The 25,661-nt window shown below is 42.6% G+C and overlaps 3 protein-coding genes and 2 long non-coding RNA genes across 6 annotated transcripts; 2 read left to right on the top strand and 3 right to left on the bottom strand.

Moving 5' to 3' along the window:
- Positions 1-181: 181 nt before the first annotated feature.
- LOC127613919 (cAMP-specific 3',5'-cyclic phosphodiesterase 4C-like) lies at positions 182-10,109 on the bottom strand. Its single transcript, XM_052085209.1, has 16 exons — positions 9,960-10,109; positions 8,323-8,460; positions 8,091-8,218; positions 7,823-8,005; positions 6,993-7,032; positions 6,696-6,766; positions 6,062-6,224; positions 5,198-5,291; positions 4,941-5,098; positions 3,992-4,090; positions 3,581-3,745; positions 3,383-3,482; positions 3,153-3,307; positions 2,949-3,071; positions 2,306-2,488; positions 182-2,000 (listed from the first exon to the last, which is right to left on the bottom strand). Exons 1-16 carry the CDS (start codon positions 9,999-10,001, stop codon positions 1,200-1,202), a joined length of 2,643 nt encoding a protein of 880 aa, XP_051941169.1. The 5' UTR covers positions 10,002-10,109; the 3' UTR covers positions 182-1,199.
- On the top strand, positions 6,143-13,180 carry LOC127613922 (uncharacterized). 2 transcript variants are annotated; one of them, XR_007966367.1, is made up of 2 exons: positions 6,143-6,242; positions 9,971-13,180. It is a non-coding gene; the product is annotated as an uncharacterized LOC127613922 (long non-coding RNA). The 2 variants fall into 2 exon arrangements; XR_007966368.1 differs by having other exon boundaries at positions 6,148-6,242; positions 8,973-13,180.
- A 554-nt stretch (positions 13,181-13,734) lies between these two features.
- On the bottom strand, positions 13,735-15,492 carry LOC127613502 (hsp90 co-chaperone Cdc37-like). Its single transcript, XM_052084566.1, has 2 exons — positions 14,295-15,492; positions 13,735-13,890 (listed from the first exon to the last, which is right to left on the bottom strand). Exons 1-2 carry the CDS (start codon positions 14,703-14,705, stop codon positions 13,735-13,737), a joined length of 567 nt encoding a protein of 188 aa, XP_051940526.1. The 5' UTR covers positions 14,706-15,492.
- A 3,466-nt stretch (positions 15,493-18,958) lies between these two features.
- LOC127613659 (uncharacterized) lies at positions 18,959-19,405 on the top strand. The gene is made up of 2 exons (XR_007966273.1): positions 18,959-19,009; positions 19,138-19,405. It is a non-coding gene; the product is annotated as an uncharacterized LOC127613659 (long non-coding RNA).
- Positions 19,406-20,695: 1,290 nt separating this feature from the next.
- LOC127613653 (vascular cell adhesion protein 1-like) lies at positions 20,696-25,653 on the bottom strand. Its single transcript, XM_052084771.1, has 5 exons — positions 25,383-25,653; positions 23,947-24,216; positions 22,755-23,081; positions 21,825-22,073; positions 20,696-21,416 (listed from the first exon to the last, which is right to left on the bottom strand). Exons 1-5 carry the CDS (start codon positions 25,456-25,458, stop codon positions 21,241-21,243), a joined length of 1,098 nt encoding a protein of 365 aa, XP_051940731.1. The 5' UTR covers positions 25,459-25,653; the 3' UTR covers positions 20,696-21,240.
- Between the last annotated feature and the right edge of the window lie 8 nt (positions 25,654-25,661).

Consider the following 25,661-nt stretch of genomic DNA (forward strand, 5'->3'; position numbering starts at 1 on the left):
AAACTGTTTAATCAGTTCACATGGTAAGTAATGCGGACTCGGAAAAGCGAGATTTGTCAATTAGCCAAACTAAAAAAAAAAAATACAATCAATAATCAAATCAACTAATTAACCCCTGTTGACAATTTTTAAATTTATTTTGCCATAAAATAAAATTCAAAATCACGTTGCCTTTTTTAAATTTATTTTTTTAAACATTTGTATTTCGAATAGTAGAGGCTCTTTTGTTTCATCCTTCAGTGGGCTATTTTATTGTTGGACCAGCCAGGACCCCTCTCATCTGTACCCATACTTGCTTGAACACTCATAATCAAAAATGTTCACATATATTCTTTTTTGTTCTTGTCAAACAGTTCCACACAATTATATTTAATGACATTGTAGATGCGATTATTTTACAACAACAAAAATTCAATTGCTTGGAACTTGGAATTGCTTCTTAACTCGACTTTTATAAGTCACTGGCAAAAAGGTAAAAATAGTTCAACTCGATTGATCGCATTTCTTTTATGACATCAGAAGATTAAAATACATGTTTGTTATGTACATTTATGTAACAGAGGTGATAAAGTGCCCAAAACCTTTTTTACAAAAAAAAAGACGTTGACTTGTGGAAGACCGTCACACCCTTGAGCCCGGACCCACAATCCATTGCTTCACGGAAGACGAGCTGATGCTCATTTCCGCTCGTGGGTCACCTTGGTTTGCACTTGTGGGCGTGTTACTAAGTGAGTATTACCCGGTGTTGTTAACTTGCCTGCAAATCATTCGTGATGACACTGTTTTTGTTTTTTCTTCTCGGCAGTACAGTACTGCCACACTTTACATGTGTGAACACAAGACGACAGACTTGACTTCCTCTGCACTTTTTTTTTTCGCCTAATAGGCCGAGTCAGGAGCGGTGGGACCTTGGTCGTGGACGACGCAGAAGACAATGTCAAGTGTAGTCGGTGATCTCGGGAGAATAGGCACAAACGTATTTGCGTGGATGTGTTATTTTGTGACCCTTTTGTTCAAAGGACCGTAAGAAATGGCTTGCTGTGCCGCAGCCTGCCGCAGAGGTTCTGCCCACGAATCCACTCCGCTGCTGCTGACGTCTCAGCTCGCTCGTGTCCACGTGGACGGCGCAGGCTGGCTCTCGCCTAATGCGTGTCTGCATTCATCTGCATCTTCTGACCCTGTTTGCTTCGTATGCTCCATTAACTTTCCTCTTCTTCCTCGTTTCCTTCCCCGTCTTTCTCCTCTTCAACGTCTTCCTGCTCTTCTTTCTCCTCAGTTTCTCCTTCCTCCTCAGCGTTCCCATCCTCTTCCACATCATTTTCCTCCACCTCCTCTTCTCCTACATCCCCCTCATGTTCCTCCTCTTTCTCATTTCCCGCTGCTTCACTATCCACCTCCTCGTCAACATTTCCCTCCGCTCCATCTTCCTCCTCCACATTCCCGACTCCCGCATCCTCATTTGTTTCCTCTGGGTCCACATTTTCCTCTCTCTCCTCCTGGGCTCCATCTTCATCCAGATTATCTTCATCCTCCCCTCCTTTGGTCTCCTCATCCTCTCCCTCCTCTTCCTTTTCAGTGTCACCCGTCTCGTCTTCCGCACGATCCCCTGTGAAGTTTTCCTCCTCTTCCTCCTCCTCTTGCTTCTCACCCGCTTCCTCATCCTCATCACTCACGCCGTTCTGCTCCCTGTTGTGGTTCCGCTCGTCCTCCGTCTCACTCTCGGCTTGCCCTTCAAGGCAGTGGGCTCTCTGACGGCCGCCGCCGATCCTCGTGTGAACGTGGTTGTGGTTGTTGTGTTCCAGGTCCTCCAGCGTGATCTCAAACTGGAAGCGGTCGTGCTGCAAGTGTCTGTCCGGGGGAGGCGACGGAGACTGAGGCATGGTGGTCAGGTACCACTCGCGGTTCTCCTCCAGTGTGTCCAGAAGCTCTTGGGCGTCGGGGTGCACCAGGTCGGCCCACGTCTCCCACAGTGGGTGCACGATGTAGTCGATGAACCCCACCTGAAGAGCGAGAGGAATGTGAATACACACTTGCATGCAACTAACTCAAGATGTGATCAAAGGAGTCGTGGGAAGTAACAAAGTACAACCATTTTTCCAGTATCTGTACTTTTCTTGAGGATTTATTTATTTCTGAGAACTGTCAAATTTGGCTCTTTTTTTTTAACCCTCTGAAGGTGATGAGAAATGTAATAATAATTTCAAGTCAATCGCGGTTGAGATTTGTATTGACTGGGTTCTTGTGGACTTAACTTCAACAATATGAGTATTTTTGTATTCCTTGGATAAAAAGAACAAATCTACACCTGACTCTTCTCCACAGAGGCAGTGTGTTTGTCGCACATGGCACTGATCTCCATGCCGCGCTCCCTCTCCTTGTCGCCCTGGCGAAAGAACTCCTCCATGATTCTCTCTGTCCACTGCCGGTACAAGGGTAAGGTCTTGGTGGGGTTGCTCAGGTCAGCGCAGTGCACCATGTTCCTTAGGACCTGCAACAGTCACCCACATTTACAATCTAAGTCCCAATAATTGGTCCATTAAATTGCACCAGTGTATTGCCAAAAGTTCTTTTGGCAGCATTGCTCCCAGTACTGTATGGAGGTGTTAGATTTTTTTTTTAGTCCAAGCAGATCCAAACAACAATCCAGTTTCAAATTTTCCTCACAGGGCCATCTAGCTGACCCACGATATCATTTTTTTCCATCCTCTGATTGATTGAACAGAGCAAGCTATGTTTGACCAGAAAAGTCATCTAGTCATCTGCACATGTTAATATAGTTAATAAAATTTGCATCTCCGGTGGAGGATGTATTTTATGTATAATTACATTTTATATCATAAAATGATATATATAGAATTTCTGCACATATTTTTTACACAATTTTGTGGTTGAATTGTTCCTCCATAGCTACTAGTAGCAACAAAAAACAAAAACGTCTGGCAACCCACCTGAATGCGCTCATTATAGTGATCCAGTAAGAGCACGCCAGAGCTGGTCACCTTCTTTGTCTCCACCATGGTTTTCAGGTCTGCCAGTAGGGTCATATGTTTGGACATATCTGTAGCCAAAACCTGGGAATGAAAAAAAGAAAAATCACATTTTCATTGCAACCACAACCACATTATAGCACATCATAGCAATGAAGTACTGACGATATCGATGACGAGCTTGCGAAGGCTCTGCCGCTGCCTTTTGGTGAGGTTCTGGAAGATGTCACAGTTGTCCTGGTGCAGGAGCTTGAACCCAACAGCCAGGTGGTGGTTCTCCAGGACCGACTCGTCATTGTACATCAGTGCCAGCTCAGAGTCTGGACACATTGCAATCACAGTTACTTGAAGACCCCAGATTTTTTAATCACATTTTCTTTATATGTGCGACTCACTGGTGTTGATGAGAAACTGATTTGAAACTCCAGGATGATCAACGTCATGGATGGCTGCGGCAAAGAGGGCAGCAAGGATCTCCAGGTCAGTGAAGACAGCCTGGGGGAGAAGAGAAGGTAAGGAACAATGACTTTACTAACGTTTTTGAAGCGACATTACAACTCATGTTCCTCTTTTTCTCTTCAAATGTAACATACGTCAAGGGCCGGAGTGGAGAGGAGCACATGTGTGGACTGGGTGACATCGGCGGCGTGGAGACTGTTGTGGTACGCTACGTTGCCATGGTAATGGTCCTCCAGTGTCATCACGTAAGTGACGAAGGTGTCAGCGGGAATGCGGAAGGTCTTCAACAGCTCTCGCTCCTGGGGAGGTTAAATTTTAAAAAGTACAGTTGTGCCTTGAGATGTGAGGCAAACTACTGAACCGCTCAACTCAACTCACTTGAAAACAAGAAGCGGATTGGCAAATAGTGAACAATTCTTCTAAGCTGTTTAATGCTGCACCTAGTTTAGGTTTACTGTCAAACTAAAACATAGGCTGGCCGTGATGCTCGAAATAAGTTCCCCAAATTCCCCATGACCTACCCCACCATTGGTCAGAGTACGTACCTGGAAAATTGTGTACATGATGCAGCTGAGTGGTCTGTTGTTGGAGAATTCGGCAACTTGAAATATGTTGAAGCTCCACTTGTTCAAATCCTCCAACTCCTGCTTCAAAGTATACACACACAGACATGCAAAATATATAACCTTATTCAAGAAAATTTCCACAGATGATCTTTATATCTTCAAAATATATCTCTTTAAAGCCTCTGGGTGATGGAATATGTCTCACCAGGCTTTTCCATGTCTTGATAAGAAGCTAGCTTGCAAGCTAATAGCTCGGGCATATTAATAATAATTGTAATAAATGTTTTTTTAAAAAATTATATATATATATATAGTTACAACTGCGTCACTGATAAAACCAAAGGCAGTCAAGTTATTGAATAGTTGAGGAGGGGGCAACGCATCTCTGATGTTGAAGCACATCTCCGAGCACTGTTTGAGCCATCATCAAAACAAATCAGGAAACCTCAAATGGCGAAAAACCGTTTCCACAATCCGCAACTACATTTGTAATATACATTTGAATAAACTAATCCAAACAAACGAAACATCAAACCGATAACATTTAGTGTAATAGTAACACCTCATTTCAAATAAATCATGCTGGTGGTTCATGTTAGCTTATTTAACCTACACTGCTAATGCGAGTGCTGTTATTTTGTTGATGCTGGCAATGCGTTGTCTGTGACTATTTATCACAAGTACGCGTTTTCATCATGTCCATGTTTGAGAATTTTGCTTTTGTATGGTTAATGAGGGGGGCGCTTTGGTCAGAAACTCTTGGGGCAGGGAGGGATTGGAGAGGTGGCGCTATTGTCAAATCTAGCTAGCAGTATTAAAACTGCAATCCCCCCCCCACACACACACTTTGTTGACGCTTATGCGGACAGTGAGATTGAGTCATCCCACTCTTGGCCATGTAGGAAACACAAAAAGGGTTCGGCGAGACCTTAGCGAGCTCGTCCTCATGGTCAGTGTTGACCCCGAAGCGAGGCATTGAGGTGCTGGAGAGGCTGGAGCTGTGCGACAGTTTTCGCACGCCGCTGATTTGACTCATCGGTTTGTCTTTCAGAGTTGGGGAAGGGATCTCTACTTCGTTCTGCTTGTCTGCACACACACACACACACACACACACACACACACACACACACAGAGTTAAATTGTATATATTGGGTTCTGCCCTAATAGGAATATGGTTTCACTCACCCAAGAAGGTGCTGGAGATGTACTCTGACACCTGGTTACCGGAGCGACTCATCTCGGAAAGGTGGGATAGCTCTCTGTTCAGCATCCTCTTGAACTGTAGCATCACATCGTAACACATATTCAAACGGTCTGTCTGTTGTCTGCTGTTGCTATTGTGTCAGTACGCTTAACTTTACCCGTGACCATGTCGTGTTTTTGTACCTTGCTTGCAAGCCTGGGAATGTGAGAACTTAATTTCGATGACTTTGTATGTTTAGCACATGTGACAATACAGTATTGACATTTGACAAATTGCTCAAAACTTTGACAGTAATACCTGCTGCCACATGTAGCGAAAAATTATCAATAATGCTCCTCTTGATTTTGTAATTTCTTTTAATGGTCGCACAGTGATTCTCAAATGCGTGTCTCCCTCTAGAGGTATATATAAAGAATTGATGAATTAAATGTGCAAATGGGCAATGTTACAGTAATTAGCAAACTTTTTTTATCTAGTGCAGTGCATTTGTTACGGACAGTTCAATTGTATTTAATTTTTTTTTTGTAAAATACATCAATTCAAACTATTCTTTTGTTACATTTTTTAAAACTTGGTTGCAATACATTTTACTCCAATTACTATTCACGTGGAGTTTTAATTTATTATATTTAAAAGCAGCTTACAATAATATTTATTGTACTTTTTAGGACTAAAACCTTTGCTTTGTTCTATGCGACTACTTTCCTATTGAGATATGGTTGTGATGGTTTCTTGTGCCATCATGTCCCAGGGCAGTTTAGAAAGAAAACGATCTTAGTTTTCCAATACTGAACCTGTTATATTCAGGGAATTACTCTGCATGCTTTATAAATATTCTCTCTTACCTTGTTGGACGCCATCTCACTGACTGAGCGGTGCGTCTGGATAGTTTCCAGCTGGTCCAAACACCAGTCTAATTCTTCCAGGGTGTCCAGGGCGAGCTGCTGGTATTGTTGGTCCGACAACGTGGCCCTGGGACTCACACATACTCCACCGAGCGGAGACCTCCTGAGGTCACAGTGGTTGGTAAGCTAGCAATTGTCACTTTTTTTTTAAATCTCTCCTGCCAATACACAATTGTTTAACATAGTATGTTGTATTAGAAAAAGTATCTCCAATGTCATGTCAAATATGCATATGCACTTTATGCATGTAGACTAGTTGTGGCGTAATATATTGAAATAAATAAAATAATTGTCATAAGTACTGTATATGGGCATACCAAAAATGTGAGTGGCTGTGTGCAATTCATGCGTGAGATTGAAAAAAAAAAAAAAGAATAGACTAAAAGGTGCGGTATAATACATAGTAGAGTACATAAATAAAATACAATAATGGGCACAAGATAAACTATAGTGAGACAAACAATTGTTATGCATCAACAGAACGAAATACTATTGTAACTTGTTGAAGCAACAAAACAAAGTGAAATTAAATGACACAGCAATTGCTGTATAAACCAATAACCATTACACTGACTTGACTGTCGGTGTGGAGACGTTGGCAAGGATGGTAAAATTGCTCCGCACAGATCGCAGACTGGCCAGAACCTTGAACATAATAATCACACAAATACCATTTAGAGCCACCTTGCTTGTAGAAATGCACCAAACAATGGAAGACAAACGAAAGAAAATGAAACACTGTAACAGGCTGCTATGGCGTCCCATTATTTGCCTGCCTATACACCCTGCTGTTGAAATTTTCACGTTCCAAACCAGGCCAAACTAAAGTGCAGTATTGATGGAATGATGTCCTCAATGAGGCTTTACTCACCTGAGCAAAAGGAGTAACGATGAAGTCCTCCCCCGTGTGTCTAAAAGAGGACGAGCATCTCTGATTAGACCACCCTTGTTTCTTCAGATTCCTGTCCATTTTAAATACCTTGTACCCTTTAGCCCAGGGGTGTCAAACTCATAGCGTGGGCCGCATACGGCCTCGGTATATGTCAAGTGGGCCAGACCATTAAAATTATACCATACTCTGCTATAAATAACCAAAATATCATGTATTTCCTTTGTTTTGATATAGCAAAGCACAAGAACACGAGGAAAATGTTGAAATGTACCTGCATTTCATGAAATAACTTGGATTTCCTTAGACAAATGTGCAATTTACTTTTATCATTCACATTTATGCATTGCAACTGATTGTACAAAGGCACAAAACTTGAACAAGTAATTAGTATTGAAAAATATAGTCATGCATTTAAGATTAAACAAGATTTATAAACAAATGATTTTTTTACACCATTTACACATGTGCATATTAAATCTAAATGTAATCCCTGCCTACACTTAAACTAAAGAGAAAGCAGTGTGCCCCTAGCGGATAATACACGAATTGCATGTTATTAAAATATTCATTCCGTGTCTTTTATGCATTTTTAAATTGTCCCGCGGGCCTGATCGAAACCCCTCGGTGGCCGGTTCCGGCCCGCGGGCCGTACGGTTGAGATTTAGACATACCAGGCTTTAAAGAAAAAACAGTGTTCTATTGTATGTGTTAATTCAAAAGCTCACATTTTAGTTTAACGGAGAGAAGAGTTAACCCAAAAACGGTGAATATAACGTACAGTATATGCACGACCTCATTCATCGTCTCACCCTTCACTCGCGAGTGAGGAGTTTCGCGAGACCGTCTTGGGCGACATGTCATAATCTGAATCCGAGCGGTAGAGGAAGGACTCCCTCCTCTGGCTCTGGGGGAAGGACGTGTTGAGAGTGAGTCCTGGACTCTGCGAGCCCAGCGGTGTATGAGCGGGAGAGATGCCATTTTCTGCTTCATAACTAAAAAAATATATAGGAGACGAGATATGCTGGAGAAGACTTGTAAAAGCAATAGGAACGCGGAGGGGGCAAGGCGCGTGCAAACCTGTCAGCATCGGCTTGCGTGATGGAGATGCGCGGCGGGATGCGGAGGGGCAGCGTTGTGGGACGAGACACGTTGCCAAGGACCTCGGGCGAGCGTGTGCGGTCGCGAGGGCGCAGCCAGCAGGGAACCTGTGGCATGAACAAGTGGAAGCCAAGAAAATATTCTTGTGGCTGAAAGAAAACCTTCGAGGCTGCCAGGCCATCGTGATGCGCCCGTGCTATACGTTGACCACCTGTAGACTAGATGAGAGTCTCCTGCTCCTACCCCTGCGTAGCTCCGCCCCCAGCGTGGCACCGGACGTGTAGGAACGGCTATAGCGCGGTGACTCGGACTTTTCCCCTCCGTCAACTGATTTGTGAGTGTCCTCACCCTGTGAGACCACAAGGATACCAGCCTAATGTCTCAGTGGATACAATGTACAATTATTATTTTTAATTAATTTATTTCACTGGGACAGTGCACATTAATCACCACAAGGATAAACAGTGTAAATGTGCAGGACTTAGCATAAATGCTAATAAAAAAACAAGTGTGTGCGCTTGTGTGTATGTTCTTGCTTTCGTGTGTGTGTGTGTGTGTGTGTGTGTGTGAGTGAGAGAGATAAGACCGCCACAGACGGCGCTCTTGGAGGCTCATCTGCACTGCAGCACCGTAGCACCAAAACACCGGGGAAGGGGGTGGAGGGGGGAGTACCAGTTGCTAGGCAACCATCCCGTGTTACTCCCATGCTGCGCTTCATATTGTCGTCCAGAGCAGATGTGGAAGGATGCTTGCACGCATGCCCACGTCGAAATATACAGAGTCACTTAGAAAAAGGCTCTGGTTGACTTTGATCAATAAAAGCCTGTTTGAATAATGTATGCCATCATGTCCTTCATCCAGGATGAAAGCATCCGAGCATCATCTAAGTGGATTCCTTTACTTGGAGCTTCGCAACGAGCGCAAAGGAAGGTTGAAATGTGTGAAAGCCACCGTGTGTTTGGGGGGGTTGTTCACCGCAGACAATCAATCCAAACACACATCATACCAGGGGCTTTTAAGTTATGGACCAAAGGGCACATTCAAATATTGACACTGTATTGGTTTAATTGATTGTAACTCGAGTTTTATTTGTACATTGATCCATTTTGCTCTTGACTCAAACTCATTTCCTACACTCATGAAGCCATACTGAATGAAATTTAGGAATGTATTTTTGCAATAATTTTGTGTTTTGGGATGGTTTCGCACTGCGGATGCAAAATGTTTAAATGGCTGGTTTTGTGTTTTCTTCTGCAAGCTCGGGTGACAATGTGTGACCCCGTGGTCTTAACTGGATTCCGCTAGATATGTGTGCCACAGATTGCCAGAGATAAGAAAGCCAAGCTAATTAGAGATCACAGAGATACAACGGTTGAATCACTTATCTTCAGTAATTATCTGTGCCACAGAGGCCTAATCTAACAATCACCCCGTTTGAGTGACCTTTAGGGTGAAAATAATTTGCTATCTCCCCCTGTTGAACTGGTCTAAGGTTCAGTTCATCGCACCCCTTTTGCATCAGCAATATCCGCGTCATGGCACCAATTGAAAAGTTAGGCCTAATCTCAGAGCCTCGACATGCTGACGGTTAGCATCGATCATTGAGGTGTTAGCGCTTGTAAAAATAAATCGTATATTATTGGAGAGATACATACACGTTGTTGAAGTAGAAGAAGTTTGCTGCGTCTCGATGACTGAACAATATTATCCTATTTCCCAGTGGCTAAGGTGGCCATACCAGAAGGAGCAGCACAATGAATTGGATTGCAGCATTAAATCATGCTGCACAAACTTTTTAACCACTTGATATTCTATTCAATAATATTACTCTGGTTTTTTTTGCCCTACCTCCTCTGCAGTTACAGACAGCACGCTGCGGCTCTTCTTCATCCTGATTGGCTCGTTCTGGGCCCCAGGGCGGAGCGTTCCGGAACCCAGGCAGCAGAGCAGGTGGAGAGCCAGGACCGGAGAGGTAACGGGTCACTCCAAGGTTAAACCTGGGTAGAAGGTGCTCGAGGGCTTATGCGGGTGGTCGTTTTTGAGCGTCAAACCGGTTTGCCGTCTGCGTCCATTGAGGCTATCTCGTCACCTCAGGCTTCAAGCGGCTCAAACCGGACTCCTCGGTACACTCTCTGAGGCTCCGTTGTTTTGGTTTGGGTTTGGATTGCTTGTTTGTTTGTTTTTTAACTACTGTGGAGATTGGCACACACTCCACAGAGCTCACTCTACATTCGAGGAAACAAAAATTTTCAGGCGTAAAGATCCACCAGCATGTGCTCCCACTTGAGCCAGGCGAGGCAACAGCACACCCCAGTTAGGGTCCATGATGCCGCGGCCGGGAGACTTTTGCAAAAAAAAAAAAAAATCCCCCAATCCGCTAATCCAACACGGAATCTTCCTTGCATAGTTCCGCCCTCGTTAAAATCTGTCCCTGGTGCAGTAGTAAATTCCCGAAGCGTCGTAATCTGCGGTGACCTTTCGGGATGTCGAGCATCACTGCGCGGAAGTCGTCTCGGAAGGTCACGAGTTGCTTGAACGTCTCTTCACTTCATTCTGTGAGGGAGCAACAAACAGCGTTCAAGGTCACCTCTAAGAGCAATTTGTGAAGTTTTCAAAGTGTTTAAAGCACTCCACAGCTAAACTACAAATATTCTAAGAGATCTGTGGAGAGTGTCGGTGTAGATGGTGTCAAGGGGATAAACACTTGAGTCGACAAGAGGAAGGACAAGCACTTTGACAAAAATTAGATGCCGTTTCATAAAAGCCCGCATGCAAGGAGAACCTTCAAATCAACCAGGATGGTCTGCTTGTAAGAAGCATGTCCCTATTTCACCTTGGGCAAGGTCATCTTGTGTATATACGCACAAGCCAATGGCATATTCTCAACCACAAACGTCGCTTGGTCCAACAGCAAAATGATTTTCAAAAAAGTATCAAAGAAGGAGAGAAATGACCAAAGTTAATTTTCTTATTCTCTCATTCAAAACAAAAGATGATCCGAGGTTTTAATGAGCATAGAATATATTTTGTTCGCCCAAAGTCACACATTTATCTGACAGAAGGCAACCACGCTTCTTAACGACATCTTTAGGGCAAAGAAAAACATTAAAGGGAAATAAAGTGATACAATTAAAGAATATATTTGCAACATATTAGAGAAAACAAATCTGTTATGTTATTTATAACTCCTTTTGAAACACTTATTTGTTTTTATTTATTTACAACAATGAAAGTATAATATTACAGAATCATTTTGTTCTCGAAATTCAAATTCAACACTATTCTCTTCATAATATCGGTACTATATAACATTTTTTTGAACAATAGCTTTATAAATCTATTCTCATAACATTTTTATCATAACATGACTTCTAACATTATGAGATCATTCTCATACCATTGCATCAAATTCTCAAAATAATATTAGGATTTAATATTATGACTTTATTGTAGGGCTGCTATGCTCCAGCACGGCCGCGACCCGTGGGAGGATTATCAGATTTGAAAGTGGATGGATGGATGGTTGTAGGGCTGCTCCTAACGATTATTTTAATGATCGATTAACCTTTCAATTATTTTGTCAATCGCCGGATCGGATAAAAAAAAAAATCCATCCTCTTAGTTAAAAACTGGATATTATTTTTAAAAGACAATTGTGATTCTGTGACGGTTTGGTCTGTAACATGTCAGAAAATAGGCAAATATGTCAGTTATGGTTTTCCAATGTACAAGCAAATGTGCTTTTTCAGATCAGTCTGCTTTCATGGAGGACTGGAGAAATCGGATTGATATTTTCTGTTGGACAAATTTACCAACAACAATAAAAAAAATTTTTTTAAAGGATTCAACGATTTTCAAAAGTAGTTGTAAATGAATGATATAATCAATTAGTTGTCAAGTGTTGCCCTCCTATTGGATTGTTTTTTACCGTGTAAAATTATGACTTTTTAGAATGTTACGATCTCTTTCTTGCAACATTGTGCTTTTGTTTTAGTAAAATACAACTTTATTCTCCAAATATTGTAGTGTTACTTTTGTACCGTTGTGACTTTTTTTTCTTGTTACATGATGACTTTATCATGACATTTTGCAACTTAATCATAATTTGACTGGTATACGTTTTCTTGTCTTTTGTCCATGATGCAGTGAAACGAGTCATTGTTGTGAGAAATGCTTCATACTTCGGGCACTTTAAAAAACACTTCATCTGAAATTCTAACAAACCATTTTTGCCTGGCGATTTCCCAGAATTGAAATCCCTCGCAGATCTCTTGTCTCGAGCAAGACGACGCCGGCACATAAATATAAACACGGTGTCATTGTGGTGGCCTTGCGGGAGCGCGAGCTGATTCCGAGAGCATACTGCAACACCAAATCTCTCTCCCGTTATGTAATTACTCGGAGCCGTCCGACGCTGACCCAAATTCCTTTTTTTTTATATTTTATTTGATTTTTTTTTTGCATTCGGAGGTGCTTAGCATTTTTTATCACCTGGCATCATACACGCACGCACGTAGGGTCAACTAGTCTGCATGCGCACAAACACACTTTGGGAGGAGGAGGAGGAGGAGGAGGAGGAGGAGGGTGACACAGTGACATACATGCAGGAGGCAGATATGAAGATGCAGCAGAAGGGATGCCCCTCGTACGCACACACGGATGACACGTCAGGCTGCAGCATTTTTTTTTAAACGACAACACACTCACCTTGATGGCGTCCAGATGAAGGCGGGCCGTCCCTCCTCCTCCTCCTCTTCCTTTTCCTCCTCCTCTCCCTCCTCCTCCTCCTCCTCCTCCTTCTCCTTCTCCTCCTGCTTGCTGTCCGTGCTGACTGCCTGCAGACGAGTCGCGCATGTGTCACAAACACTCTGCGTCTTCATAAATACCAGCTTCCCACCCTCCCCGGATCTCCTCTCATTTCCTCCTCCTCCTCCTCCTCACCATCATCATCATCTTCACCCAACCAGCTAGCCAGCCCCCACCCACCCATCTCCTCAACCCCCTAACCAGTTTCATGGCGAAGCCCGTTGCATCCCCTCCCCTCCTTTCTCCCCACATTCACTGTCCAATCATAATCACGTCCTCAGTACCCCTTACTCTCCCTCTCTCTTTTTTTGAAAGATTATTCTGTGACCTTTTCCTATTCTTCAGCCCCCACCCCCCCTCAAAAAAATCCTACCTTTGTTCATCTGCTGTTGGCTTGATGCTTAGCAATTTCAGATTTGCTCCAAATTTGTACAATACATACGGTAAATCTTAAAATGACCTCACGTGCAATGATTTTCATTATTCAAAGATAATGCGCCAGATATTTTATTTTCTAAAAATGTGTTAATTCATTAATGTAATTAAACAAAATTATCCTGAAGATAATAATAACAAGCGGCCCAGTGGATGACTGGTTAGCACGTCGGCCTCACAGCGGAGAGGTGCAGGGTTTGATTGCATCTCCGGCCTTTCTGTGTTTGCATGTTCTCCCCCGTCCGTGTCTGTGTGGGTTTTCTCTGTGTGTTCTGTTCCCCCTCCCCCCGCACACATTTCAAAACCATGCATTGCAGGTTAATGGAATGCACTGAATTGTCCCTCGGCGTGAGTGTGAGCGCGGATGGTTGTTCGTCTCTGTTCAGAGTCGATGCACTTTGCCAGGTGATACTTGCCCTCCTGTGGAGACCACCACTTCATCTTCTTCATCATCATCATCATCATCATCAGGGTGCATGTTGCCGATGGCCTCGTGCAGCATCTCAATATTCTTCTCATCGAAGCTTCTTTGCATGTGCTGACAGAAACGACGGCAGGTCAGAACCTCGGTTGTTACATTGTGTGTCCGTGTATGTGTGCGTGTTTACAGTAGTGTGTGCCTCACAACAGGATCAATATGCCGTATGTTTGTGTGCAAACGAGGTGAAAGCGGAACCTCTCAGAAGAGGCTCAGAGGCAAGGTAAACAAACACTGTGAGCTGCAGCAACACATGGAACAAATATTTATTGTGGCGCACAGACATCGCTCAATTTTAAGAACATGATGATGATGACTGTATTCATGACATTAATGTAAACATTGAATACATTTTAATAATGTGTGGAATTAGACCTGCCCCAAATTCTGAACCACTTTGAGTCAGCCGAAATAAGTTTCTATATTTTCACGTTATGTTGAGTCATTGAATAGATAAGATTTACCTTGGGGAATGACTTGTAGACCTCAATGGGGTCTAGACCACCAGCACCCAATCTTTTTTGCTTCTCCTGCTCCTCCAGTTCTTCTCTGGCCTCCTCCATACTCATCCCGGCGCAGTTCCGCACCCACTCTTTCAGCTGTTCAAACTTGCGATCCAATGCCTCCCGGTTCTGCTGATCTGCGCTCTGTGACGCACGCGGGTGCAGCCTCACCAGAGAGACCAAAACGGACAGGAAGCCGAGTTTGGCTTTTTTCTGACCTTGATGCTTGAGAAGAACTGCCTGAAGCAGTCTCACGGGTCCACCTTCAACGATCGGCCCAAATCCATGATGGACAGCATGACAATGGCCTGGTGGGCCACATACTCCATCAAGGCATGCTTCTGAATCTGAAAAAGGTACCCCCTCCCCCATTCTGTTTACGTGTCATTTGACCAAGAGAGAGCGATTTGAGAAAACAGGATATATTTCTTATTTGACGATTTTAGCCGTCTTCTCTTCATCGTAGTTTGAATATGTGAAGTCAAAGAGAAGAAGTGACATGAGGTAAACAGTTTCCAAGGGATATGGAAAACTGCGGATGAAACAATATCCAAACGTCATGACATGATATTATCACAATACGAACCTAACAAGACGATAATTATCACAATATTGCGGGTAAGTTGGCGATCTAAAAAAAAGCTCTTTACACTGTATAACAACGACATACAGTCGGAAAAAAACATATCATGGGCTACGTAGTTCACAATGCTGTGTTTGGCTGATAACGCAAATAACTTTCAATAGTGGGCACTTACTTGCAAATACACTCACAGGTTGTGACTTGAGTCAGTCTGCGGAAGAACTCAAACGTGTTCCGTCCTCGAGGCGTTAAAATTAAACTGCAAATAAAGTAACCACTAGAGGGTGTTGAAAATGCACGAATGGAAAATAACCCGGCCAGTTGTCCAGATGTGGTGCTTTTAATAGCGTGACACGACGACGACCATATCGTGGCAATTTTCATATCACGATTTCGCAACATTACCGTTATCATTACGTCTCTATGGAACGCCGTACATTTTAGCAGGTATGTTTATTCCAAAATAGATATGGTCGTAATTCAGACATAGTTATGAACGTTCAGGGACTGGTTAATTCACTATTTTTTAGTTTCTTGGATTAATGGCACATATGCTGAAATGGATGGCGTGTTGTAAACCAGCGCCCCCCCCCCAAATAACTAAATAACTTACATTACTTCCGTTTTTATTCATTTCAAAATCTGAAAGATGCTTTATTTTGGAAAATTAGCGGATTCTATGTTATATCCGTCTACAATATGTCACTCTTGACGCAGGTGAACGCGGCGCTTCTCGGTCACGTGATAGATTAACGCCGAAATGAAACCCGAGAGCTAGCAAAACGAGGAAAAAAAACAAAACAAACGTCTTTGCAAAGTTCCTTTGGGAAGGGCAAAGGTCCAGCCAGGACATTGGCGTATTTTTGTCACTGACTACTACTTCAACGACGATGAAAGAGTATACAGTATACTATACGTTAAACTAACCAAGATTTTTGACCGACTCCAAACATATTCCGCACAAAACTATCTTATGACATGGGCTGAGTCCTGACCCAGTGTCTCATCCGAAACAAACTCGGCGTGTCGAGGTAAGGGTTGTTGACGTCATCTTCATCCGAAATGTCATTTGATCCCAGGCGCTGTAGTCGATACCCGCACCAGTCCCACTCATCCTACTGTCCAAATGTGTTCAGTGGTGATGTTCTAACCAACTTGGTGACTTGAAACTACGTTAAATACAAGTTAAACGCCTCTCTAATCCTCTTAACAAACAACTATTTTTAGCTTTGGCTTAGCTGTTGCTAGTGAGCCCTGCCGTTGTGTTATCTGATAGCTGAAAGGTGGAAGCAAGTGTATCGTCTTTAGCTGGCCAATCAGGATTTAGTTTATTGATGTGTGCTTAAAAGGGTGACTCATTCAGCTATCAAACCGCTAACACAACACGCTCTATTTTTGTGACCGGCGTAAATCTGGCGTGTCAAAAATCCGCCTGGAGGCGGGTTAGACCTAATGTTAGTAATTTCCCAGATGACTGCAAGCCAGAGGATTTGCAAGAGGGAGGACTGCTGTGCTTGGGCGGGGTCAATTATGTCCAATCAAAGCAGCTCCTTCCTTTTCCCTTTGAATGTGATGCACTAGAGCATTGGTGTTAAACTCAAGGCCCGGGGGCCCATATCCGGCTCGGCACGTCATTATATGTGGCCCCCTCGAAAGGAAATCATTTGTTAACTTGCATGATCCATACTAAAATCGGTACCGTGATGTCAAATTGTATAGTCAAGTCAACAGTATTTATAGAGCACTTTCAAACAGCCATCGCTGCATACAAAGTGCTGTACATGGAGCGATTTAACATATACAATAAACAGTAAGACGAATCAGTAATAAGTAATAAGGCGGTAGAAAGCACCAAGCAGTAAAATCAAGAGCAAATCTAAGTCATGCTGAGTCAAACGCCAAAGAATACAAGTGAGTTTTGAGGAGGGCTTTAAAGATGGGCAGCGAGGAGGCTTGCCGAATGTTCAGTGGGAGGTCATTCCAGAGAGATGGACCAGCAACAGAAAAGGCTCGATCCCCTCTGAGCCTCAGTTTAGTTCTTGGTACGTCTAGCAAAGACTGGTCCACAGACCTGAGGCGCCGGGCAGGGGTGTAGGGGCGTATGAGCTCAGAGAGGTAAGGTGGCGCGAGATTATTCAGAGATTTGAAAACAAAGAGGAGGATCTTAAAAATAATTCTAAAATGAATGGGGAGCCAGTGAAGGGATGCCAAAGTAGGAGTTATATGCTCCCTCTTACGAGTACCAGTCAAGAGGCGAGCAGCGGCATTCTGTACCAGCTGAAGGCGCTTGATGGAGGACTGGCTGACTCCAAAGTACAGGGCGTTGCAGTAATCGAGCCGGGATGTGACAAAGGCATGAATTACTGTCTCAAAGTGTTCATGTGAGAGGAAAGGTTTTATTTTGGCCAGCTGTCTAAGGTGAAAGAAGCTGGATTTAACAACGGCACCAATTTGCCGATCAAGTTTGAAATCACTGTCCAGTTTAAGTCTCAAGTTTGAGACCGTTGATTTCAGATAAGGAGATAGGGGGCCCAAGTCTACAGGATGGAATGTACAAGGTCCACTGGGGCCAAACAATATCACCTCTGTCTTCTTTTCGTTGAACTTCAAGAAATTTTGTGCCATCCAGGTTTTGATTTCTTCCAGACAGGATAGGAGTGGCCTTAATGAGAAGGTGTCTTTCTTGCTCAGTGGGACATAGATCTGGCAGTCATCTGCATAGCAGTGGAAAGGAATACCATGTTTCCTTAAGATGGAACCCAATGGGAGCAGATATAGCGAGAACAGCAGAGGCCCCAGAATTGAGCCCTGTGGAACACCACATGACAGGGGAGCAGTGCGTGATTCAGAGCAGCCAAGGCTGACACAAAAGGTCCTGTCAGCTAGATAGGACCTAAACCAATCAAGAGCACTCCCGCCAATGCCCACCAAGTGCTGCAAACGAGTCAGCAGAATACTGTGATCCACTGTATCAAATGCTGCAGTTAAGTCCAATAAGACCAGACACACGTGGTCTCCAGAGTCATTTGCCAGGAGGATGTCATTAGAAACGCGTAACAGGGCTGACTCCGTGCTATGCATCGTCTTGAAACCTGACTGGAAGACCTCCAAGATGTTATGTTCATCCAAGATCGTCTTGAAACCTGACTGGAAGACCTCCAAGATGTTATGTTCATCCAAGAAAAGTTTCAACTGCATGTGCACCACTTTTTCCAGAATTTTGGAAATGAAAGGCAGTTTGGAAATGGGTCTGTAACTTGACAGCTCATCTGGATCAAGACCAGGTTTCTTGATCAAGGGTTGGACCACAGCATGTTTAAACTGTTGGGGAACTACACCAGAAGAAAGGCTGCTGTTGATGATATCCAAGACCGATGCACCAACACTCGGGAGAACCTCCTGAAAGAAGCGTGGGGGAAGAGAGTCGCAAGGGGAGCCAGATGGCTTCGTCTGGCGAACTACATCCTCCAAAAGCGCCAAGGACACAGTATCAAAAGAATTTAGGACAGCTGAACATTGAACATGGACAGAGGGGTCAGATGCGGTATTTGGGACCGGAATCCTAGCTGTAGAGACCTTATCAATAAAGAACTGAAGGAATCTGTTGCACATCTCGGCTGAAGAATCCGAGCAAGTAGGCAGAGGGGGTTTGAGTACAGAATCTATCGTTTTAAATAGTGCACGAGGGTTGTGACGGGTAGTACTGTAATAAATCAAGTTGAGAATTTGCAATAATTTTGTTACCCTGTTTACACTACCTTGAACAATTATTGAAAAACTATTATTAGTTGACATATACGATTTCAAAACTAGTAATCCATTAATTTGTTGTGTACAAGTAATAATGCGATGAGACGATGAAACATTTTTGTAGTTTCGTTGTCAGAACGGAACAATAAAGTGGCCCATGCTAAAAATTTTAATACCCCTGCACTCGAGACTAGGCATGGCAGAAGCGCATCTCCGCCATGGAATAGGCACTTGGATAAAAATAGTAGTATTCACAATAATGCATAACTTTCATTTTAACATGAATATTTAATATTATTGAACAATTTTCTATTCCATAACATTTGTAGGCTTATCCAGGCTAGTAATAATAATGATACATTTTATTTATAAGCGCCTTTCAAGACACCCAAGGACACTTTACAATAACAAAAAACAATACAGGTTGAGCAGCGGCAGCCAAAACGCGCCAGCGTTCACTCAACCCGGAAGTCAGACCGCTACATCACCAATGACTATTTGTTTGACACATTGTAACAGATATATTTTATTCATAGAAATGCCACATATTTACATACATATTAAAAAAAAAAACTTGGACCAACAGTGTCCACATCAGGTGCCATTTTCACAGTGGATTACTTCAGAGTGATTTATGTGTGCATTGATTTCGCCTCATGATACAAAAAAATAATAATACTGACAGGGCAATAACTTTCAACGGCAGGATGTGCAGTTGTTTCCAGCCTTGTATTCACAATGAGAACATGTCCGCCCCATCAATGATGTCATGTACAGTGTATTAAAAACAAAAAAAAGTGTGGTTGTGCTAAGATGCCGTCATAGTACTATCGTTGCGTTTTAGCATGCACTGAACACAGCAGATAATTGAAAATAGCAAGCCTTGCTGAACAGCAGTCAGTCAGTTGCACTGGGCACTATCCAGTATTACAATTTCATCTGTGTTTTATTATTGAAGGATGAACTTTCTTATCGCAAAAATGGAAGTACTGTAGAGATTCCTGACTCGAATCAGAAACACATGAGCCGTTGCGAGGTGCCAAAAAGCTTCCTGGGAGGTGTTACTGTTGGGATAAACAGGAAAGCAAAAAGGAACTCCTACAGATACTTGATTTCCTTTGGGACTAGTTGAGCTTCCTCTTTTTTTTTTGTCAGTGTTACACTTCAAAGAAATGGTGGTCATTTCACCGAAATGTTTGACCAAAACGAATGACGTTTCCTCTCCACTTTAAAAAGAAGAAGAAACGTCAGCTTTTCGCTTTTAGCATGTGACCCTCTCATAATTGATATTTTTTCTTTGTTTTTTCCATATTCTTAGAACCCCCCCCCTTCAAAAAAGAAAGGCATCTTTTTTTTTTAATCTCACTTTCATTTTCAATACAGCCCCAAAGTCAACTCTCACTGTAATTTGGTAGTCTTGTCGATGAGGAAAAAAATAAGTCTCCCGAACTCCTGTCCAAAAAGAAACAGAAATCTGATTTGAAGCGGTCATTTTGGCTAACGAACCACGCGTAAAGATTTTATCTGACCTGTACCAAATTTGAATGACTGCTTCTAGACAGACGGGCGACACTAAATTGTGATCCACTTAATCCAAATTTCATCGTGTGTGACCACTAGAAGCTTTAACTGCCAGTGTGTGTCATATATCTTTTTTCCTTTTCAGATGAAAGACATTTTGATTAGTGTTAGACATGAAAACGCGAGATCTCAGTTATTTCTCATAGTGACGAAAATAATGAAACATGATCCGAAAAGTTTGTTGTGCTTTTTATCATGCACATACAAACAAGGAAACTGCTTTTGCTTGTCAAGAAAAAAGTGCAATTAATGTATTTTTTTTCATAATTTCATTCAGAGACGACATTCATAACTCAAAAGTGCCAAAAATCTACATCAACCTTCAATGCTTTTTTTAAAATTGGGAAAATGGCACCATAATCTTGTACATTATATATTTGTCGTATTAACATAATTAAACTGAATGGACAGAACTAACATGGCCACTTGGAGGGAGTGTAATACAGACATATGCAAGCGTTGAAGTTACAACTCCTCAACGAGCTGTAACATTAACCGTCAGAGGATAAAGAATCTATGCCTATTGTTATTGTTTTTTGCCTGTCTACAGGTGTTGCTCCGCTGTTCAAATCCCTCTTTCTTTAAGGGTTGAAACGACAACATGGATGCTACTTAAGGAGCCGTCGATCAGAGTTTACATTACTTGTTAGCATCACGCTAAGCCGGCTTTACGAACACATTGTCTTAAATACACATCGTATAGATGGCACGTCATGTTATTCTTTTCTCAAGGCACCATTGTATGAATGAAATGAAAAAATAAAATAAATCTGTAACCAGTAAGCTGCATCCAAATAAATGCACCAACCAGCAGCAGCAATCGATATCACTCACATAATCCCCATTCCCTTCAACAACAACAATTCAAACACGGACCTCATATTGTCGGTGGGAGCTTTGTGCCATCGATGGACTTTGTTAATCAACTTTGCACAAGTATGCACGCGTTTGGAGAAACAGCAACGTCTTCGTGCTCGTTCCATACCTTGCGCTTTACAACTCCCCAGCTGGGAGGGCCACGTGCGGGGTACGAAAACGCAACACGTCCTTCAGCCTGTATTGGCCAGTCCGGCTCACTCTGTAGTAATAGATGCACACCGCCGAGATGATGAGGACCCCAAGAGCGACTGCCGCTGCGACCACCGCAAAAATAATATTCAGGTAGTTGACTGCGAAGAAAGTGAACGAATGGGAGACAAAGTTAACATCGGGGAGAAGCAAAGTCAAGTGCGAATATGGATGCATTGATGGATCAAATTAACCCTTTCAGGGACGGAGGTTACTTCAGTGGACATCTTAGGTTACAGGGTGCATGAAAGGATTAACAACCCATCATGAGTGCAGTACTCTTGTCTTTGTGGAATAAAAAAAACCCTTCCACAATGTAACACATTCAACTTTCAAGTCCTCTTAATCGTGAAATGTTAATCATGGAATTAACTGTACACATATATGACCCATAACTGTGTAGTGTGAATTTTTGACTTCCAACCAGTTGTGCCAGTAATTATGAATAACCAATAACCAGCATGCCAGTAATTGTTTACACGCCATTCAAGTATAAGTCATCAACTCACCCTGTACGTCCACGTTAAACTCAACAGTGGTCATTCCCAATGTGTTGCTCATAGAACAGATGTACAGTCCTCGATGCTCCGTGGTGACCGAGTCCACCGAGAAAACTTCGCCTTCGAAGGTGGCGGCCGACGGGAGGGTCCACGTCACCCAGGGTCTTGGGTTACCCTTGGCGGAGCAGTTGAGGTGAAGGGGATCTCCCACTGTGAGGCTGATCTGTTCATTAGCAGGTCCGTTGAAGTGAGGCTTATCTGTGTGTCGATTGACGGAGATAAAAAAATAAAATAGTGAGATTGTTCTTGGCAAAAATGCTGTAACCCATTAGGATTTTCAGATAGTGATATATTATTATGCCTGAGGTTCGGGGCAGGTTCAAATAAGCCCTCTTTCGATTCATGTTTAATCTCACCAAATGGTGAGGTGGGGGGGGGAGTCTTTGCACTCATAAAATGTGTTTTATGTCAATAATAAGCTAAAATATTTTGTCTTACTGTGACGATAGGAAAGTGGACCTAATTAGTAGAAAAGATCTACAATCCAAAATTGCCAATGGTTTGCACACACAGAGGCTTACGTTGAAATCTGTGGAATTGTTCTCCTATTTTGGTGAAAATATTTAATTTATTTACTAATTTTTACTGTCAGAAGGCCCTTTCTGCCTGTTGATTTTTTTTTTTTGGAATGACAAAAGACTAATTCCATCCATCATCGTGGGATCGAACCTACGACCTGTGAGGTCAACATGCTAACCACTGGACCGTCAGGCCGCGCACACACACACACACATGCTTGCCGCGCACACACACACACACACATACACACACGCTTCTTACAATAAAAACCAAAAAAAACTTCTTTTTTTTGTGGTGGTGGAAATGGGTCATTATTTTTGAGAGGGTACAGATATTTGTGGCACATGTTGTCAAACTTACATTGAACATTGACGATGAGATGACCAGACAGAGCAGTATACTGCAAACTATCGGGTCTCATGTCCAGCTCGGCGTAACACTTAAATTGGGCTCCATCGTTTTCTTTGGTAGCATTGATAATGTGGTTGAACTGTCTGTCAGCCGGCTTCTTCTCTGTGTTGTTCTTAAAGTGCTGCTGGGCGACTGCGTTTTCCCCTTGGTAGAGGGTCAAGATGAGGTTTTTAAGAGGAGCAACTTTTTTCACGCTGCAGTACAGCGCGAACTGTTCACCCTCCACCATCGGCCCGGAGTGACCGACAAACCCCACCTTGACCTCTGTGGGAGGCTCTGCGAGGACACAAGGAGAAGAAGGGGGTAAAATAAACAAAATGTTCCCATTTTGACCACTTCCCTTTATGATTATTGATGACGCATGGGGATAAGATAGTGTTGGGGAACTTACTTCCGAAAATACACTCAGTATAAGTAGTTATTGTCTATTTCAAAGTAATTTGCTATTATACAATTTATGAATTGGAATGCACTAACTGCGGACTTCAACAATGGCAAAATAACAAATTGTAAATGATAATCTTCTTAATTTTTTTCCTTAATGGAAAAAGCTGAGGTTTATCCCCGTTTTGTTAATATTTTTGATTTAAAAAAACAAACAGCAAATGTCAATGCATTTATTATGGACATCGGGAACTTTAACCCATTCTTCCAGACGGAACTGCTTTAGTTATGTCATATTATTTGGGTATTTCATGTGTCTGGCCGTCTTCAAATTAATCAAGAGTAATAATAATCTGAAACGGGGTGAGGTCTGGGCTATGTCTTGCTCACTCCAAAAGTGAGATTTTGTTTTGGTAAGACTTGCTTTTTTTGGTTTTTGATTCCAGTGATTCCAAGCTGTCCGGCCCTGATGAAGCAAAGCAGGCCAAACTCAAAATGTCTTCTGCACCATACTCTAGTGTCAGGGTGATGTTTTAAGATGATATGATTAATTCCTCTTGAGCAAGGTGTGTAGTTTTGTGCTTCTTCCAAATAGTTTGGTCTTAGTTTTATAAGCCTACAACAACAAAAAAAGAGCACTTTGACACTTCTTAGCGGCAGTGGCAAATATTTTTAAATCTCAACAGGCACTTATCATAGGTCCAAAAACGGTAAAGAAGAGAAAGGAAGTAAGATAGGTAAGAAAGGAAGGCCTTACGGTAGACGGTGATGGGCAGGGTGCTACAGCATTGGGATCTGTTGCCTTTGTTGTAGTAGCACATGATAGACGTAGGGTACGTAACCATTTTGTCCACCGTCCACAAAATGGTGGTCCCGTCTCGTTGTATTTTGCCGGTTGATTTTTCCAAACCAGACAACTTGTTGTGGCAAGCGTGTTGGCAAACGGAGCAGTTGGCTGACGTCGACGTGCCAAACTTGACCGCTAGTCTGGGCGGATTAAATACAGGCTTGTCTGCGCAGTAGTCATCTGGAAAGCAAAGGGGATTTACAGTCGATAATTCAGGGATTCTTGGCAAATGTTGGTGACGCAAGAACCTTCTTGAATTTGAATAACTCGGTGAAAGCTTGGAGATCAGCTGGAATATTTATCGTTTTATGAAGACACTGAAATACGCTAATGGAAATAGACATACAGTAGTGCCTGGCTGTGGCACCCTCCCTCCCCCGTTTTAATTATGAAAGTTGTTTACTTCTTTTTTGACAGCTGACAATATGAAAATAAGCGATGCTGGCAGGCTTTCTTCTCCCCGTTCCCCATCAACTATGCGTCGTCACGTCGTCAAAGTTCTTGGTGAGTCACAATTTATTGTTGCCTTTAGTCTGCTAGCTTAATGCTAACAGAAAATGGGAAACACATACTGTATATTGCCCTTTGAGCAGCTCATAATTTGAACATTAATGGTGCAGCAACACATTTAGGCATTCAATGTAACGCTGCTCACTCATAGATTTTTTTTATCCTCTGCCAAGAGCTGAGAGGAGACATGAAACATGTCTAATGTCTTGCGCAGACATCCCTGTACAGTATGTTGTCTGTTTTTAAAGCTCTTTTAAACCCTTACTTTAACTGTGGTTAACTTGATCTTTATACACTTGCAAGACAGTTGATACATGGTCTTATTCTCCATTTTGACAAGATTCCTTCCTTCCCTAATTGTTAGACACTTCCGCTATGTGTTGTCAAAAGTAGAGCGTGGGTGCAGCAGTTATTGTTGTTCCTGTTTAATAGTGGAAGCAGTTCACTTCTTTGAACATCCTTTCTGAATGTCATGCAGCTTCATCTTCGTCATGTATCCCTCAGCCCGCTTCCTTTTTTGCCACGCGTTTGTCACGTTGTCATAATTTATGGTCATAGTTCATCTTTTTCGACTCGGGTGAGAATTGGGTGTACCCCCCCCCCCCCAAAAAAAACCCACACATTTAAAAGTTTGCCTGCGATAAAGTTCAAAGGTGTAATGATGGCAAACAGTTTGAACCCCAGTTCATTTTTATTGTCCAATGGAATATTTTATATACATTTATAGTGGCGAAATCATTACATTGAAAACAATTTCATTACGCTCTGTTGTTTAACTGAAGAATCTTTCCCAGTTCATCTTAACCTTCAGGGAAGCTAAAGTGTCTTTTACTTACCACAGCTGAACACATGGAAGTCGCTCAGAAAGCCAGACAGCGAAAGAGCAGCCCAAAATACATAACAGGAAAACATTATTTCTAGTTAGTTGCTGAGTCGCCTGGGTAAAAGACAAAAATAAGAGTGCAACCTCTTGCTCGAGCGGAAAGCTTATGATCAAAGTAAAAAGTGAAAGTAAGAGCCCCGGACTTCACCACACCTCTCGATTCGAGGGGGGAGAATAGCATTCAGATGCTGGAAGAATGCGTCAATGGGGGTCACGTGACTGGGGAGAGAAA

Source organism: Hippocampus zosterae, chromosome 13, assembly GCF_025434085.1.
Source record: "Hippocampus zosterae strain Florida chromosome 13, ASM2543408v3, whole genome shotgun sequence".
In the NCBI taxonomy this organism is placed as follows: domain Eukaryota; kingdom Metazoa; phylum Chordata; class Actinopteri; order Syngnathiformes; family Syngnathidae; genus Hippocampus; species Hippocampus zosterae.